Below are 17,031 nucleotides of genomic sequence, written 5' to 3'. Positions count from 1 at the left end.
AAAAACTCAATACGCTAAACAGTGACTTAAACCAACGGTGGGTAAGAATAAATACTAATAATATATCTAAATCATTAAGCTTAACTGTGCCAGCTGCAATCGTAATACTGTGTAAAACAGTTGTTATTGAGCCGAATTTTGCTCTTTTGTTAAACGGTTTTGTAGTTAATCCATATTTTATGGCTGCTGGGAGACGTTTGCCTTCAGGGCTTTGAGCCAGATAGCCCTGAAGTTTTAGGAAAAAGATCATAATTTAGGTTCAAAGGAAAACATTTCTTCCAGAAAGTGCTTTCTGATTGAAAGCCCTGAGGGTTAACTTGTGCTTAACTATGTGTTGTTTGATGCGTGTCAGTGGAGTCAATTTAAAATAAACTTTACTGCACCTAACCAGCTACAATTTGTAAACATAATCTTTTACGGCCAAAACCGAAAAAAAAAAAAAAGGGTGGCAGCTTCTTCTGTAATACTGTGTGATCATATATCGTCACATATTGAATACAGGCCCCTGAATCAAATCTGAATCGTATCGCAGCAGATTGAATGAATGACAGAATCAATGTAATATAATATTGTGATGAAGCTGGTGATTTACACCCCTATGGCAAAGAAAAATTGGTGTTTTGATGTAATATTTGGCCATTTCACAGTATGAAAAGCAAAAGTGGTAATAATAAAAATCAGTGATGGCTGAATTTCATTTAGCTGCTTTAGTTTCAGGGCATGTTATTGTGCGTCGGTTTTACAAAGCAGGTTTCCATTAATTAAATTGAAATTGCAAATATACTACACTGCTAATGGAAACACATCAATTTCGAAAAAAACTGCCATTTGTTGAAAAAAGTTTTTACGCTCGGATGAGGTGGTATTTCAGGTGATTTAAAAAAAAAAAACAACATATTTTGCGAAACTGCAATAAAAAAACAACTTTTTTTTCCGCTTTCTTCACATGATGCTATAGCTCTGCACTTGTCTTTGGTCATGATGCAGCAGGGGTTATTGCATCACTTAGCTCTTCAAAAGTTGAGCGAATGATGCAGAAGTTTTGAATCTTCTGTGACATCGTGGACTATCATCTCTCAGAAATCCCTCAAACGTGGCCGCTCCCACTTATCATTCTTAATTTTATTTTTCACACATTTTTGCTGCCGTGACAAGTCTGCTGCTTCTTTGTTCACTCATTCACTAACTCCATATGTAACAGACACAAATCGCTGTTTACTCGGCAGTGAGCAGTAAATTGAGATGACAAACTATGAAACATGTTTAAAGCTCTGTTTATGAGTTCCTCTGTGATTTTGTATCCCGGGAGACGCTGTGGGTTTACACACCGAGCGCTGACAGTTTGTGTGTTACAGTGTCTCCATGGATCTTTGCACACACAGATAGTGTGTATGTGTGTTTGCCTGTGTGTGTCTGTGTGCGTGCTCCCCTGTGTGTTGTGCGTCTCGGGAGTGAGGTGCTAACAGTGATAAGTTACAGCAGCAGCTTCAGGTGCTGAAGTCAATAAAAGCTCATTAACTCAACAAGGAGGTCAGTGGCTCCGTCCACCACAATATACCTCCCACTTTGTCTTCTTCACAGGGGAGCGGTGTGTGTGGGAGCGGCTGCGTTTTTCTCAGCTTATGCATGCATGCGTGAGCTGCTGGATCAATGGGACTACATGGTTCATTTCCTCTGACTTTAGTAAGAGAGGGAGGGAGGACGTGGAAGGAACAAATAAAAGAGAACATCAACAACATGCTCAGTAATAACAGTGATTATGACATAAGTTGTCATGATAAGTCCAGAGACTTAAGATAATAAGCCTTTTTCATAGCAGATGTTCGACCATATAAAATGTTGGAAGTAGCTTCTGTGACGTCACCCCATTTTGAAGCCTTGAGTTTGTCGTATAGGCCGCTGCAATCTTGGATATTTGGAGGCAGAAGTGACCGTATTTGGACGACAGGGTGGAGATAACTCCAACGCGAGCTGCAAGCTGGCTTAGCACGATGCATTTACAGCTGTGGTTAACAATGATAGTGCTAATGCTAATTTTTGTTGGTAAAAAACAGGTTTAAAACAATTAAAACAAGCAAACTATCCAACACTTTAGAATACTCAACTTGCTTTGCTTGGCCACTTTTGTAAAATGAGAGGAGGCCAGGAGCCAAACCTATGCCTGTTTCCAGGATTTTAGGACTTTTCTAGAATTTTAGGATGTTTCTAAGATATTAGGACATTTCAAGTATTTTAGGACATTTCTAGGATTTTAAGACATTTTTTATGATTTCAGGACGTTTCTAGGATTTTAGGACATTTCCAGTATTTCAGAATATATTTGTAGGATTTCAGGACATTTCAAGAGTTTTAGGATGTTTCTATGGTTTTTGACATTTCTCAGATTTTAGGACATTAGGGGCTTGGCTAGGACCTCCACTGGCGCTTGTTTTGATAAACAAGACTTATTTTGATGCTGTTTTTTGCACTCTTGCACTTCATATATACTTAAAGTACAAAAACATTTCCTGGTGTGAATAAGTTTATTTTTATTGTGAATTCAAAAATGGTTGGGGGGGCCACCTAGTACTCAATCGGGGGCCAGATTTGGCCCGTGGGCTGTAAGTTGACTATCACTGCTTAAGGAGGTATTTTAGTACAGCCAAACACTGAACAGGACCAAAACATGAACCTACAATTTTATTTTTTTTAAATAATTATCAGGTCATTTTTACTAATTTCTTGCAAATTTTGGGGTAATTTTGTCTTTGGTTGCTCAGTCCCTTCTTCCCATGTTTTTGAAAGAAATCAAGTCAATTTGCTCAGATTTTAAAGGGTTAATGGGCTAAATTGTGCAAAGGTTTATTCTTTTGAATAATAATAATAATTAAATAATAACATTATAGCTCTGGCTAACTTTTGCTACCATTTTCACCGTCTTCTTAAAGTTGTGGTTTTGGTGAGATAGATGCCTTTAATCCCAGAGCCGCGTCATGCTACAGAGAGCAGCCTGTATCGTCATGGCGAGCCGACTGTCTTCCTGGTGCGTTTTATGCCGCTCTGCTCTGCGCCGCACGCTGCTGTGCTGCCAGTGATGCTCGTTGTCTCTGTGCTGTAATGCGCTGTGTTCTGCTGACTTGTGTTTGGTCTGGAGAGGTTGTAACTTGTGTCTCATCTGGAGATGTTAGCTCATGCCTCGGGAGAACTTCATTAATTCATCTGAGATCACTCGCTCTCTCTCGCTCTCCGTCTTTCATTCTCGCTGCTTTTCTAGGACTTCTCCGTCTCTTTTTGATCTTGTTTTCAATTGTCGCTCATTCTCATTTCTTCTCCTTGTTAGGGCGTTTGTCCTCCTGTCCTGCGTCTGTGCTGAAATTCCCTCTTAAATCTCTCCGTCTCCCCCTCTCTGCCTTTACATGCCCATCTCGCAACGTCTGTTTTATTGCTTTACATAACACAGGCTAACTAAACTGTTTTTTACACATCAATCTTTCATTACGGCTCCGTTGTGAGCTCTCCTTAACAAGCTTTTAGGCTGAATAATGCACCGACCGGTGGCCAGCGGCCTCTGCTGCAGGTCTGTGAACATCAGCTGTGTGTGTATGCGAGTGTGTGTGGCTATTATCAGATTCACATTCTCGTAGGTCAGATTCATTTCCATAGCATTCACCCATCTGCTGCTGGCATCGCTGCGGACAGCTCTGTGGCCCTGGAGGGAGGTTGGAGCGTTAAGTGCCTTGCCCAAGGGTGCAAAGTAGGACATATGGGCAATTTCTCAATTAGTTAAGAAAACGACTGAAATTGTTAGAATTTCTCATGTGGCACTGTGAGCCGTTCTGTCTCGCTCCGTCGGGCAAAAATAACTAAATAGTGAAAGAAATTGTGAAGGTTAATGTGACTCCTCAGCATTAGTGGACTCAAACTAGCAGCGGGATCTATATTCTGTTAAAGTAGGAGCCGGCATCTGTTTCCTCAAACATGTTAACTTATTGTAAATCAATAGTCTGTGCCCCAAGGGAAAGGTCAAAAAGGTTTACGGTGGCTATAATGACTCTGTGGGGGATTACTGAGGTTGAGTTTGGATATATTTAGTAAATGTTTAACTCATCAATATGAGTCACTTCCAAAAACATTCTCGAATACATCCGTTCCTAGGTAAGTGACACCACATTGTCCATTCCCCAGTGTGTGAAATTCCTACAACAAGTACGTAAAATTATTTTTGGGGATGTCTCAAAAACCAGGCTTACTATCACCTTAAACAGTTGAAAATTTGAAAATCCAAGGATTATTTCTGTTGTTTTTTTTTGTTTGTTTTGTTTTTTACAGTTTCTGGCTGTGATGAATGGTGTAATTTTTGGTAATTAAAAAAACCCACTGTGCCTTCCAAACCAGCTGGCCAAAAATTTTGAAAGAAAATAAAAGTTAAAAAAACATAAGGCATGTTTTCTTTAAAAATTGGCAGTAAAAAAATCCAAAACAAAACAAAATACATCCATTTTAAGTTGTATACCCCTCCTCCAAAACCAAATTTAAAAAAGGCTCTTGAGATGCCCCCCCGATAAATAACAAGCAGTTCCTGTTTTATTTGAATATTCTATATTTAATAATCCAATCCTGTTTTTAATTCATTATTTTTTTCATAATGTATATTTAAAAAAGCTATTATATAGTAATAAAGTAATAAATACTGATTTTTCATCACCTTTTAAGTGTAATATGGTGTTAGTGTTGACCACTGTCCATGTAGAGTGACCTAGATTAGTTCAAAACATTATTCTTTTAGCATAAACCCTGGTAATCAGTCATGCAAAGCTATTTTTAAGCTATATTTTATTATTTTAGAATACATATCTTTGAAATCACGGCTCACCTGATCTGTTTTTTTTTGCTCTTCATTGTCATGAGTAAACTGAAAACGGCTATCAACCTCTGGTTTAAACGCCCTTAGCATTAAAATGCAACCCATCGTCTTTGTAGCTTCCGTGTTGTTCCCACTTCACGACCTCAAAGCACATGAACACAACAAAGTCAGAAGAATGACTTCCCAGGTGGGAAACTCCCACCTTCCAACATCACATGAACGCAGCATCTGTTCATAGATTTCTCTCCTCCCTCCCCGTCAGATCTACAGTTTAAACACGGGTGTATGCAACATGGTGAAGAGCAGCGAGCCCTGGCACGCCCTGTTTTCTGCAGAAACACATGCGATTTAGATCAGAGCTCAAACTAGTTTCACTTCTCAGAAAGTGAAACTCAGACGGTCGCTGTCGCTGAGGCTGAAATGGCGCAGAAAGGTGAACAGCGGAAAACTTTTTCTTGTTTTATCTGTCGGGATCAACTGAAAGATCCAGTGACTATTCCCTGCAGACACAACTACTGCATGAACTGTATTAAAAGCTTCTGGGATCAGGAGGACGAGAAGCAAATCCACAGCTGCCCTCTGTGTCGGAAGAGCTTCACGCCGAGGCCTGCGCTGGTGAAAAACGCCACGTTAGCAGTTGTGGTGGAGATACTGCAGAAACCTGCTCCTGATGATCGCTGCTACGCCGCACCTGAAGATTTGGCCTTTGACAAACACCTCCAGCCTCATTACAACTCAGCACCATTAAAGAAACACAATCTGGTGGACCCATCAAAGAGGCTCCGAGAGAACATCTGCTCTCGTCACGATGAGGTGATGAATATGTTCTGCCGCACCGATCAGCAGTTTATCTGTTCTCTTTGCCCGGTGGACGAACATAAAGGCCACGACACAGTTTCAGCTGCAGCAGAGAGGACTGGCAGGCAGAGAGAGCTCGAGGTGAGTCGGCAAAACATCCAGCAGAGAATCCGGGACAGAGAGAGAGATGTGCAGCTGCTCCAACAGGCGGTGGAGGCCATCAATCGCTCTGTTGATGAAGCAGTGGGAAACAGTGTGAAGATGTTCGCTGAGCTGATCCGTCTCACGGAGAAGAGAAGCTCCGAGGTGAGGCAGGAGGTCAGATCGCAGCAGAAAACTGAAGTGAGTCGGGTCAAAGAGCTTCAGGAGGAGCTGGAGCAGGAGATCACCGAGCTGAAGAGGAGAGACGCTGAACTGGTGAAGCTCTCGCACACAGAAGATCACACCCAGTTTCTACACAGCTTCGCCTCACTGTCAGCACTCAGCGAATCCACATCCAGCATCAGTCTCCATCCTCTGCGCCAGTTTGAGAGTGTGACAGCGGCTGTGTCAGAAGTGAGAGATAAACTGCAGAACGTTCTGAGTGAGATGTTTGACGTGGACGTTTTACTGTCACAACTGAAGGCCAAGACCAGAGCTAAGTTCTTAAAGTGTTTCAGTAACCTCACATTTGATCCAAACACAGCACACACACACCTGTTGTTATCCGAGGGAGGCAGAAAAGCAACAAAAATGAGTCATAAACAACCTCATCCAAGTCACCCGGACAGATTCACCAAATATTGTCAGGTCCTGAGCAGAGAGAGTCTTACTGGACGTTGTTACTGGGAGGTGGAGTGGCAAGGAGGAGACGCTTGTGTAGCAGTCGCGTACGGTAATATCCGCAGAGCAGGGGGCTCCAATGAATGCAGATTTGGATACAACGACAAGTCTTGGGCGTTATATTGTATCAGTGGTGGAAATCACTTTTGGCACAACAATGTCCACACTCCAGTCTCAGGTCCTCAGTCCTCCAGAGTGGGAGTGTACCTGGATCACAGTGCAGGCGTTCTGTCCTTCTACAGCGTCTCTGAAACCATGACTCTGCTCCACACAGTCCAGACCACGTTCACTCAGCCTCTACACCATGGACTTTGGATTGACTTCTGGTCTGAGCTGTCCGAAGTCACCGCTGAGTTGTGTGAACCTAAATAGACAGAAGTCATTTAAAGGTCCGGTGTGCAGGATTTAGGGAGATACATTATAAGGTGTCTTGACTGTATGCTACTGTGAGACTATTGTGCAGCATCATGTAGGCAAGGCGGCTTTATTTGTGTGACGCATTTTATACAACAGGACAATTCAAAGTGCTTTACAGAGCAAAGGTCAGATGTTAGCAGGTTTTTTTTGTGCAGTGGGAATGAGGGTTTATTGTAGCAACACCCACATTCCCAACAACATGTATATGTTATATACACTGGTGAAACCGAATTAACCCCTTTAAAAAGTCACACAATAACGCAAACAATAGTCTGGCTTTGAGATCGATATAATGGCTTAATTTTCCTGTTGGAAATCACTGTCTGACATTAAGATAAAGCTGTGAAAATACACTTAAATTGATATTGATTATTTTAGGTGGGACCTTTTTTTTAGCTGGTTAAAATACATTTTGTTGCTGACCCCCATCCACAGCAGTACATTGCTAAGTTTCCCACACAATCCCAACCCAAAAAACCTTTTAGCAAGTTAAAGTGGACTTTCTGCTGCTTTTACCACAGTGCATTAAAGGAACTTACAAATGACATATAGTTCCCTTTTCAGTAGTGACACAAATCCAAATAGTGGCAGTAGTTAGTTACAAACTTATTATTGGTTATTTACATATGAAATAGTTAATACGAACCAATATGCAGGCAAGTTTAAACTATCTGATAGTTTTACATATTTGGGCATAAAAATATCATCTGAAATAGAAAATATTGTCTCTATTAATTAGAACCCTATTTTGGACCTCGTGGCTGAGCTGCTACAACGATGGACATCATTACTCATTTCCTTAATTGGATAAATTAACCTTCTTAAAATGAATATACTTCGGACATTTCTTTACTATTTCAGAATATACCACTGCACCTGTAAAAAAACTTCTTCCAAAAAATTACAAAGTCCCTCCCTGATTTTATCTGGAATAACAGGCGCCCACGACTAAAATCGTCTTTGCTATATTTACCATTTGATAGGGGAGGACTTCAGTGTCCCAGCCTGCAGTGGATTTATTGTTGCGATCATATTTGAAACATTTGCATTAGTTTGTTATCTGAAGAAAGCACAAGAGATGAGAAAACAAGCTCTTAATCAAGATAAACTGTAGATTTATAAACTTTGTAGAATTAATTCTTCACGGTAAAATTCATTTTTTTTGCAAGAATATTGGTCTTAAATTATTTTGTAACTTTATTTTATTTGTGTATTTTTGTATTTTTTGCTGATATCTGTAAAACAAAGATGACCCATGCTTTGTATTGTGATGGTGTGTCGTAATTCCACATGTGAAGGGCCAAACTGACGTGACACAGAAATAAAAACTAACTACATTAGTACATTTGAAGCCTCCTGTCACTCTGTATCATAAAGTAAATGAAAGAATGACAATATATCTACTTTGGATTATAATTAAAGCTGGCTTAACCACATCCATCAGTTCAGAGTAGTGCAGCGAAATCCAGATCTGAACCTTTGATTTGTTAACCCTTTGCAGCAAGCACGAAATCAGCTGAAAGGACAAAAAAGCTTGATGGGTGTTGATGACATTTCAAGAGCAAAAACACTGAGACAGAACATCTTCACAACAGCAGCGCTACTATATATTCTGTCACATGTGCTATTTAAACATCATGAAAGAAAGATTTAGGCTTCAGCTTTAGTTTTGAAAACGATTCAGCAACAGAGAGGATCATCATATTTTCTCTTAAAGTGAAAAGTCACTTTACGTAGCCGTCAGATAAACTAAATCTGTTCCTTTAGCGACAGATGAGGTTTCCTGTGCGTGCAGTCTCGTCTGGAGCGTTATTTGTGCCATTTCACTGCTCTCTGATAGGCTGTTATGTAATGTTGTGTACACTTGCACACAACACCTCATAATGCTGCATGGGCACTTATGAATAAAGCCGACATTGTAACTTTGCATAATTTTGACAGAAACTGTGATAATTATTTTTGGAACACGGCTGCATTTGCATCAGCTTTGAGTAGAATCAGAAATGGCGGCAGACGGCGGATTATAAACAAGGTAATTATCTCAGGGTGTTGCGTGGTAAAGGCATACAAACAAAAAACCCTGCTAGACTGAAGATGCTCTGCTCACAAACACTAACTCTGTGTTTGGGTTTTGCCAAATGGGCTTCCCAGAGGTGATGTCAGCCTCATCAGGGCAGCCAATATTTTTAGTTTTCATTTTTAACAAATGTTTTTGTAAGCACTTAAGTTTCTCCCGATTTTATTTTTTTTACGTCGCCGTGAGGAATCGAGTTTATTGCTCAGCAGGTTGCACTTAAAACACCCACGGAGCTGACAGAGTCATCAGACGAGACAACCGAAAAACGGCTAGAATGAGTTAGAGGGAAAGTTCACTCTAATTTGTTTTTAATTACCTGGCTGCTGGCTCTAAACTGGCCACAGAACAAACAAATGAGTGTTGTAGAGTCCGAACAGGCCAAATACAGCGCTGCAATTTGTATCTATTTCAATCCAAAATGTTTTTGCTCGCAAGCTTCGAGTCATCTATATTCCATGATGTACGTCTGCCAAGAAACAGGTGATTTTGGAAGAAAAACTTCATCTTATGGCTCCCCGCTCTCGTCTCCTGTGGCCAGGTGCGTTTGTTTTATTGTCAGGCGCTGTCCTCATGCGCAGGGAGGCTGATGGGAGCAACTCTGCTGAATAAAACACAGGCGCTGATGTTAAAAGCTTCCTGCCAAAATGATTAGATCCTCCACCTCCTGAGGTGCAACAGTCACTGAGGTGTGTGTGTGTGTGTGTGTGTGTGTGTGTGGCAAGAGATGCATTCAGCTTTTAAACGCCTGGAGGATCCCCAACCACTTTGCACGCACACACACGCATGCACACACACATGCTTTTTTGTAAGGTGAACAGACATTCCTCAACGCATGCCTTTGTTCAAAAGGCTTTTTAATCACCCCTGTGTTGCTCTGCAGGGACTGAAACTGAGGCAGGAGTGTGTGTGTGTGTGTGTGTGTGGGTGTGTGTGGGTGTGTGTGTGTGTGTGTGTGTGTGTGTGTGTGTGTGTGTGTGTGTGTGTGTGTGTTGTCTCCACTTACAATGGTGTGTGTGTGTGACAGAGACCAGTAGGGAAATCACCAGGCGCAATCATGACCACACATCGCTGCTTTCTTTGTTTTATACCAGAGACTGACAGATATTTATCACAGCAGAACGACTTTGTCTCTGTCTCATTTTCTGAATCTCTCCGTCCGTCTCCATCTCTCTTGCGCGTTCTCTGTCTCCTCCACTTCTAAATCTACTTTCTCTCTGTCGTTTCCTCCCTTCTTCACAGCTGGAGCTCGGAACACTTTAACTAACTTCCAGACAGCAAACTTGCACGATTTAAGTGGTTGCATTTTTAATCAACTGTCATTTACTTCTCCTCTTTCTCCCTCTCAAGGTGTCCTCTTCTCCCCACTTCTTCTTCACAGGCATTACTACCTCACCTCCCTCCCCTCTCATTCTTTCTCTCCTCACCAACCTTTCTTTCTCGCTCCATCGTCCCAACTTTCCCCAGAGCCTCCTCTAACTTTCCTCCCTTTTTTTTCGTCCTCTCTTAAAATTCTTCCCGGCTTGCTCTCTCTCTCTCTCCCTCTTCCTCTTTCTGTTTCTCAGATAAATGCATCAGTCGCTCCCACTCAGAGGATTGCCTCCCTTAGATCGTCTTGTGTGAGAGTGAGGTTGTACCCATCAGAGTCGGTCTCTGGAGGAATTCACTTTACACATGTGCTGCGGCGGTTCAGATCCGAGACTTATACATATTCATCGACGTAACTCTGCATATTTCCAAAAATGCGGAAAGTCTGATGTGTTCCTGTCCAACTTTATTAAGTTGTGTTACGTGCCGCTCTGTGTGGTGAGATGATGCAGAGCGGCGCTGGAGATTTAGTGGAGGGTAAACCAGTCTAAACTACCAGATTTTATTCGTGGAATACTATAAATCTGCAATAACTCTTTGTAGCTCCTGATTAGTGAAACAGTTTCCTCCAGTGCCTCAAAACATCTCTTCTAGCGATGCTGATTTATCAGTTTGAACTGTTAAAAAGTAGCATTTTGTGTTTAGTAACAATGGCCCTGATTTATCAATTCAGTGCAGATCCGAGCGGAGGAATCATCCTTTGAAAGGGTTCACTTGTGATTCATGAATCACTCTTAAGACAAGTGATTTAAGCACATTTTTGACCCGAGTTTTGAGCTCATTTTAGAGTCATATTGGATTTTAGCATTGTCCGGCGTTGTTTTCCGTACAGTGTGCAGGGGGGAGCGAGCACCAATTATCTGCTTCTAAACGGCCGTCGGAAGGTCGGATGAATTTCTGACATGCAAGAAATTTTGGTCAGCCGACACCGACTCTCACACAATTGAAGCAGAGCATATAGCCCTAACATAGCTAACTCTGTGTGTGTATGTTGGGTTTAAATATGTTTTTAACTCATTCATAAGACATACCAGAATTGTAGATACAATTAGCCAGATTTTGCAATAGCGTCAATTAGTTAAATATATTAAGGGAGTTAATATTTAACACTATCAGCTTGTTAGTTGGTTATCCGATTGAGACAGTCACTGTGCCAAAATCCACCAGTCAGTATCGGCCGGTGTTAATTTGAGACTCCCTCTGATCTGTCCAACTCTGTTAGCAGTGGTGCCGGCTTGTCTGGGCTTCAACTCACCTTAATCAGAGTCTGGATGTTTGTTTGTCAGTGGGAAATATAGGTTTTGGCAGTCAGTTTGTAATTGGCTATGCACCAGCAACTTAAAGCCAAGACAGAGCCTTATTACACAGGTTTTACTCCCTAAATCCCTCCCCAAATTGGCATTTCTTCCAGTGATCGTTAGTTGGAAATACAGTACGAGATGTTTGTGTTGTGAATGAGTGAATAAATGAGAGTATGCATGTGAAATAGTTAAGAAATAATCAAACATATTAACATTTGGTGAGAGAACAAAAGAAAAGAGAAACACAGAGCAGTGCTGTAGTGGAGGATTTTGCTCCCACATCTTTCTCCAGCAGTTTACACTCACTTATTGATCCAGATGCCACAGACATATACTGTATCACCTGGTGGAGACACTGTATACCCATCAGCAACATGCAGTCACTGTACACTACAGCACTGCAGTCGTTTCAGCCCAGTCTGTTGACTGGCATCCTAACACATCTTGTTCTTCGGAACAGAGACGATGGACGTGGCCTCGGTGCGGCAGATTTGCTAGGTGAACTGAAAGAAGCACGGAGTAAAAGCAGAGAGTTTGGAAGATGTTGCAGTACTAATGCAGCACAGAGCAGTGTTAATGGTTTAGAGAGCAGCAGCCCTGCATTTGTAAATACAACAATTTTAACTTTTCTGTGTGAAAAGGTCCAGAAACCCTTGTCTGTGACGTCATCAAGAGACTCTTTGTGAAGCTGCTCCATTGAAAATTAATGACTTTGTGGACCCAGCCTTAGTATGGAGGAATCCTTTGAACATAATGCATGAGAAAAATGTATGTATAGGTACATGGGAATATAGGTAGAGAGGTACATTAGTAAGTAGGTAGGTAGGTAATTACATAGGACCGGTGTCAAAACCTGCCCTCTTAAAGCAGCATTTCCCAAACCTCTCTCTGAGTACCACTTGTCTTTCATGTTTTTGATGTCTCTCTGCTACAGCCACTGCCAGCACATCCATATAGGCAAACTAGGCAGTTGCCCAGGGCAGCACTTTGGCAAGGATGGCAAAATGTGTGCCAACTATTCGTGAGTAAATTGCACATAAACCATAAACTCTTATCATACTAGGCTGCGTTTACTGTAAGCACAATGAATTGTTGAGACGTGTTTATCACACTGCATCTGCAGCCGCATCGCTGCCTCACATCCTGCCCCCAGCTCTCAACAGCCAATTTCAGCCAGGCCAACACTTTGATTGGAAACTTGTCTTTGGAAAAAAAAAACAATCGAGGATAAGGGAGCAGGTAACATTACTGAGTGAAAGTTTTCTGTGTGTTATTGTAGTTGGATGTTAACAAATGTAGAGTCTGAAAAGGCAAGCGTGGATGTTACATTTTACTTCTTTTGAATACGGTGTTAAATACTGGAAAATATGTCATCCTTAGCGGCCATGGAAAATAAGCTGACCATGAAAGTTTAATGAATGGAAAGAGCTGGACATTAATTTGGTCTTGCAAAACACTGTGTACACACCTGAAAGGCAGACCAAGCTTTATGTGCCCTCTAGTTTATATTATGATATTATAAAATTGTATTGTTTGGAAAAATGTGCTGTCATCACTGTGTGTATAGAATTTTGAACCAAGTTATTGAAGTTATTATGAAGATCTATTTGGTGCGTTATTTGTGTATGGATCCACCAAACGCCTGCATGATGAGACATGCATACTTTTTACATTGGTGACACTTCGAGCACGTGATTGTTGCACTGGCTATTTGCATTATGTGTAAGTCATATTGGTGTTTGTTGTTCCTGTTTCTTGCTTTATGTGGCATTTTCACCTTTGTGTGTTAATGCTGGTATGGAAGACTTCATTGCAAATAGAGGGGCAGCATAATTGTTTTTTGCCCAGAGCGGCCAAAATGCATGTGCCGGCCGTGGCTCCAGCACAGCTTATTCAAATGATCAGATTGTTATGAGCTCCTGAAGCTGCTTGCTGACAGACTGATCGTTTAATTCAGATGTGCTGCAGCAGGGAGAGAACTAAAACATGCAGGACAAGTGGTACGTGAGGAGAGGTTTGGGAAACGCTGCCTTAAAGTAATACCAAAAGAGTACTGAATTTGATATCTTTTTTTCCACCCTCATTTGATACCCATCATGTGAATAGAAGCTTTAGGTCACAGGCATGTGGAAAAAATTTCTAAAAGTTTTGGCGGTATCTTGGCACGATGAACTACTAACTCTGTCAAATAACACATCACAGTAAATCAAAGAATACTTGCAGTGACTGACTGTGAGCAAAACCAAACAAATATTGATTTTTCTTTACATCTGGATACAAAAATGATACAATGACATGCGGATGGGTAGCATCAGGTTGAAATGCTGCCAGTAACGATGTAATATAATGAGCACAAAGGTCCCTGTAGGGCGGGCGGGTTGGTCGATGGAACAAATCCCAGACTTTCATGAGAGAGTAAGGTGTTTGCTTCCCATTTAATGTGATGGGTTTTTTTTCTACGTCTTACCATGTGCCTGTTTTTCCTTAACTAACTTCTTTCCTAATCCTAACCATCCGTGCCAGCATGTGCATTTGTTGAGGTCGCGGCATTGGTTGCCATTTTCTTCTGTTGCCTGAACATAACCACATGCAGCGTAATCCCACTATGTCCCTGGTTTGACATCATGGTAGCGACACCCTGGAACATCAACAGTAGATGCAGAAAGATACTTAATACAGCATCATATTTACACGTGGAAGTCCACTGCAAAGCGGAGATATGCGACGGCTCAGAATGAGAACCAGTTGTTATTTTAACTTTATATTCATTACGTGACGTCATTCATGGGGTGTTAATTTGTTAGATGCCATACAAACTACTGAATGTGGATTTTTTAAGATATCATACAAACCATTGTGTGAGGATACATTGGTCAGAGATGGTCTTGTTGTGTTTAATCCTTGTTTTCAGCAAGAGCCTCGGGCAGTTAACGGATTGAGTCAAGAAAACAATTAGGACAATTATCAAACCTCTCCACAGAGTCCCAGTGGGCTCCATCATTTCTCTGATGTTTTTCTGCCTGTTGTAGAGACAGACATGCAGTATAAGAGTGCAACAAAATGCAACTACAGTTTGTCAGTATGACTGATTTCCTCCACAACTGCAAACTAACAGCGCGGCCACTCTTAAATGCAAACGAACAATATATGCTGGATAGTTCCTGCAGTCGAGGTGCAAACTCTGGGTGTTGATTGAAGTAGAAGACTCATTGATTGGTGCTGATTACTGTTGGATATGAAAGTGAATACCAAAGTATGCTTTACATATTATAGCAGAGCGGAGTGAGATGAGCGCTGTTGTTTAGAAGGCAAAATGCATTAAGTCAGCGTCCTGCGATGGCTGTGAATAATCTTTTACACAACAAGCACCAAACAGTAGCAAAGCTGAATGTTAATTTGTTGCCGTTGGAACAGAAAAGGGGTGTAGACAAGACACAGCAATGAAGATATCAGTCCTCCTCTGCTGTGAAAATTATTGATTGACAGCAGCAACCAGCCGATTAAGTGAACTAAACCTGTGCAAAGATTCGGGGCTCAGAGAAGCAGCGAGTCTCCCTCATTCACTCTGCAATGTGGACAGCAGCAGCCACTGTGAATAATGAGATCAGCCCACTTTTATACTCTGTTGAACCTTTTTTTTTTTACAGTTATTGTAATTTGTGTATGCTAGTTAAGGGGGACGGTAATCCTTTTGTTAGCCCTCAGGTTACACTGCTGCAGGTGTGAGTGCATACCTGGTGTAGAGCTGCATTGATTTTCTAGGGAAATGTTGCTGTGGAGCGCGGAGGAACAACTAAAACGGCATACAAAGTGGAAGCGGATGTTCTGCTGACAAGGCGTATTGTGTGTAACCATAGCATGCTGCAACCATAGCAACATTTATTACCAACCAAAGATGGTAAATGGCTTGTTTGTCATATCTTGCTTTAGCTTTAATATGTGGCATTTCTTTTGACTTATTCTCCATGCGTTAAGGAGAAAGTGACTTTAATCATGTCATATTATCATATTATTTAGTTCAGCCACTGGTCCTCTGGTGCACAAATGATCTGAATCAGCACTTCATGTTTGCCCTGATAGTAGAATGGGGTGTCATGCTGGCTCATTAGCATGTGTAAAGGATTTAAGCGTCCCATGAGGAGAATGAGGAGAAACGGCCATATTTCACTGCAGCGTGAATGCAGGCCGTGTGTTCCGGCTGCTCTTCGGATAAACTCCAGCTGTGACCTCGAACGTGTGGCGTATTGATGAATATTCATTCACCTACTGTCACGTATCGCCAGCCAGCAGGGGACAAAACAGTTTCTGATACTTTCTCATCCCGTCCTTTACCTTTAACACAGCTCCAAGATCATCCAGAGGTGGAGAGACGGGAGAGCATCTGCCTATTGAGCGATGAGGAGAAAAGGGATCCATATGGAGATAAAATACAAGTTTTTCTTTCATACGAGTTTCCTTTATGAGCACCTGCCCTGCAGTAGAGCGAGGCGAGCGAGAGAGTTGTAAAATGCCGCTACAAGCTCCAATTTGACCAATTTATATCAAACCAAAAAACACACACGCTTGCACCCACACATGCTCAGACCTCCCTGCTATTAAAGCCAATTTAATCACTGATCACAAGCCTTATCAGACTTAAAAGCCCTGCGTAAACTCCGAGGCTCGTTTTATTTCATCTCTGCTTTAGAGGGAAAGTTGTGCTAGTCCGCCTAGTTGGTATTAAACATCTCACTCCTGCCAACTGTCTAATGCACCAAACGTATTAAGATCAGAGCTGGCTCATTCTGCAAGTGCAATAACTTCTGCAGAGTTGTGCTGATGGCTTGTTGGTATAAATACAGCATTGGCCCAATCGTGACAAAGTAATTCTTCCTGCTGTTTACGTTACTAACAATATATTTGGCGAAAAGAGGAAAAGTAAGATAAAGAAAAGATTTTCATCTCATTATTATTATTGTTTATTTGTGTTTGAACATTCAGTAATACCTTACTTGATTTTCAAGAGTACTTTGTGACAATAAAATATACACTTAAATCAGTTAAAAACAAGACTTTAACTTTATGAATATTTCTTTTTAATTAATTTATGAAGTATTTCACTGCTTGGGAGATGGTCTCTCAACAAAATGAGTCTGTCAATGTGATAGAGACCTGCAAATACTTTTGATATTGGTGTTACATGACAGCATTAATTACCTTACTGATAAAGATTTTTGCATAAAATCATAGGTAGAGTTTAGAAAATATGATTTTTTATTCTAAATTGACAACTATTCAACAGTTAAGTCTTTTTCTATTTTTATAAATATGTTTTAGTTTTTGGGGTTTTTTTTTCTTCTTTTATATGTATATATATATATATATATATATATATATATATATATATATATATATATATATATATAGTT

The 17,031-nt window shown here is 41.0% G+C and overlaps 2 protein-coding genes across 4 annotated transcripts in view; both read left to right on the top strand.

Annotated features, from left to right (window-relative positions):
- nrn1la (neuritin 1-like a) overlaps positions 1–17,031 on the top strand; it is a 79,330-nt gene that overhangs the window by 18,569 nt on the left and 43,730 nt on the right. The gene's annotated exons all lie outside the window — the stretch shown is intronic.
- On the top strand, positions 5,237–8,225 carry LOC121949871 (tripartite motif-containing protein 16-like). Its single transcript, XM_042495689.2, has one exon. It carries the CDS (start codon positions 5,264–5,266, stop codon positions 6,833–6,835), a length of 1,572 nt encoding a protein of 523 aa, XP_042351623.2. The 5' UTR covers positions 5,237–5,263; the 3' UTR covers positions 6,836–8,225.

The sequence above is a fragment of the Plectropomus leopardus genome, chromosome 7, assembly GCF_026936395.1.
Source record: "Plectropomus leopardus strain MGB_pleo_1.0 chromosome 7, ASM2693639v1, whole genome shotgun sequence".
Classification (NCBI taxonomy): Eukaryota; Metazoa; Chordata; class Actinopteri; order Perciformes; family Serranidae; genus Plectropomus; species Plectropomus leopardus.
This window is presented reverse-complemented; position numbering and strand designations above follow the sequence as displayed.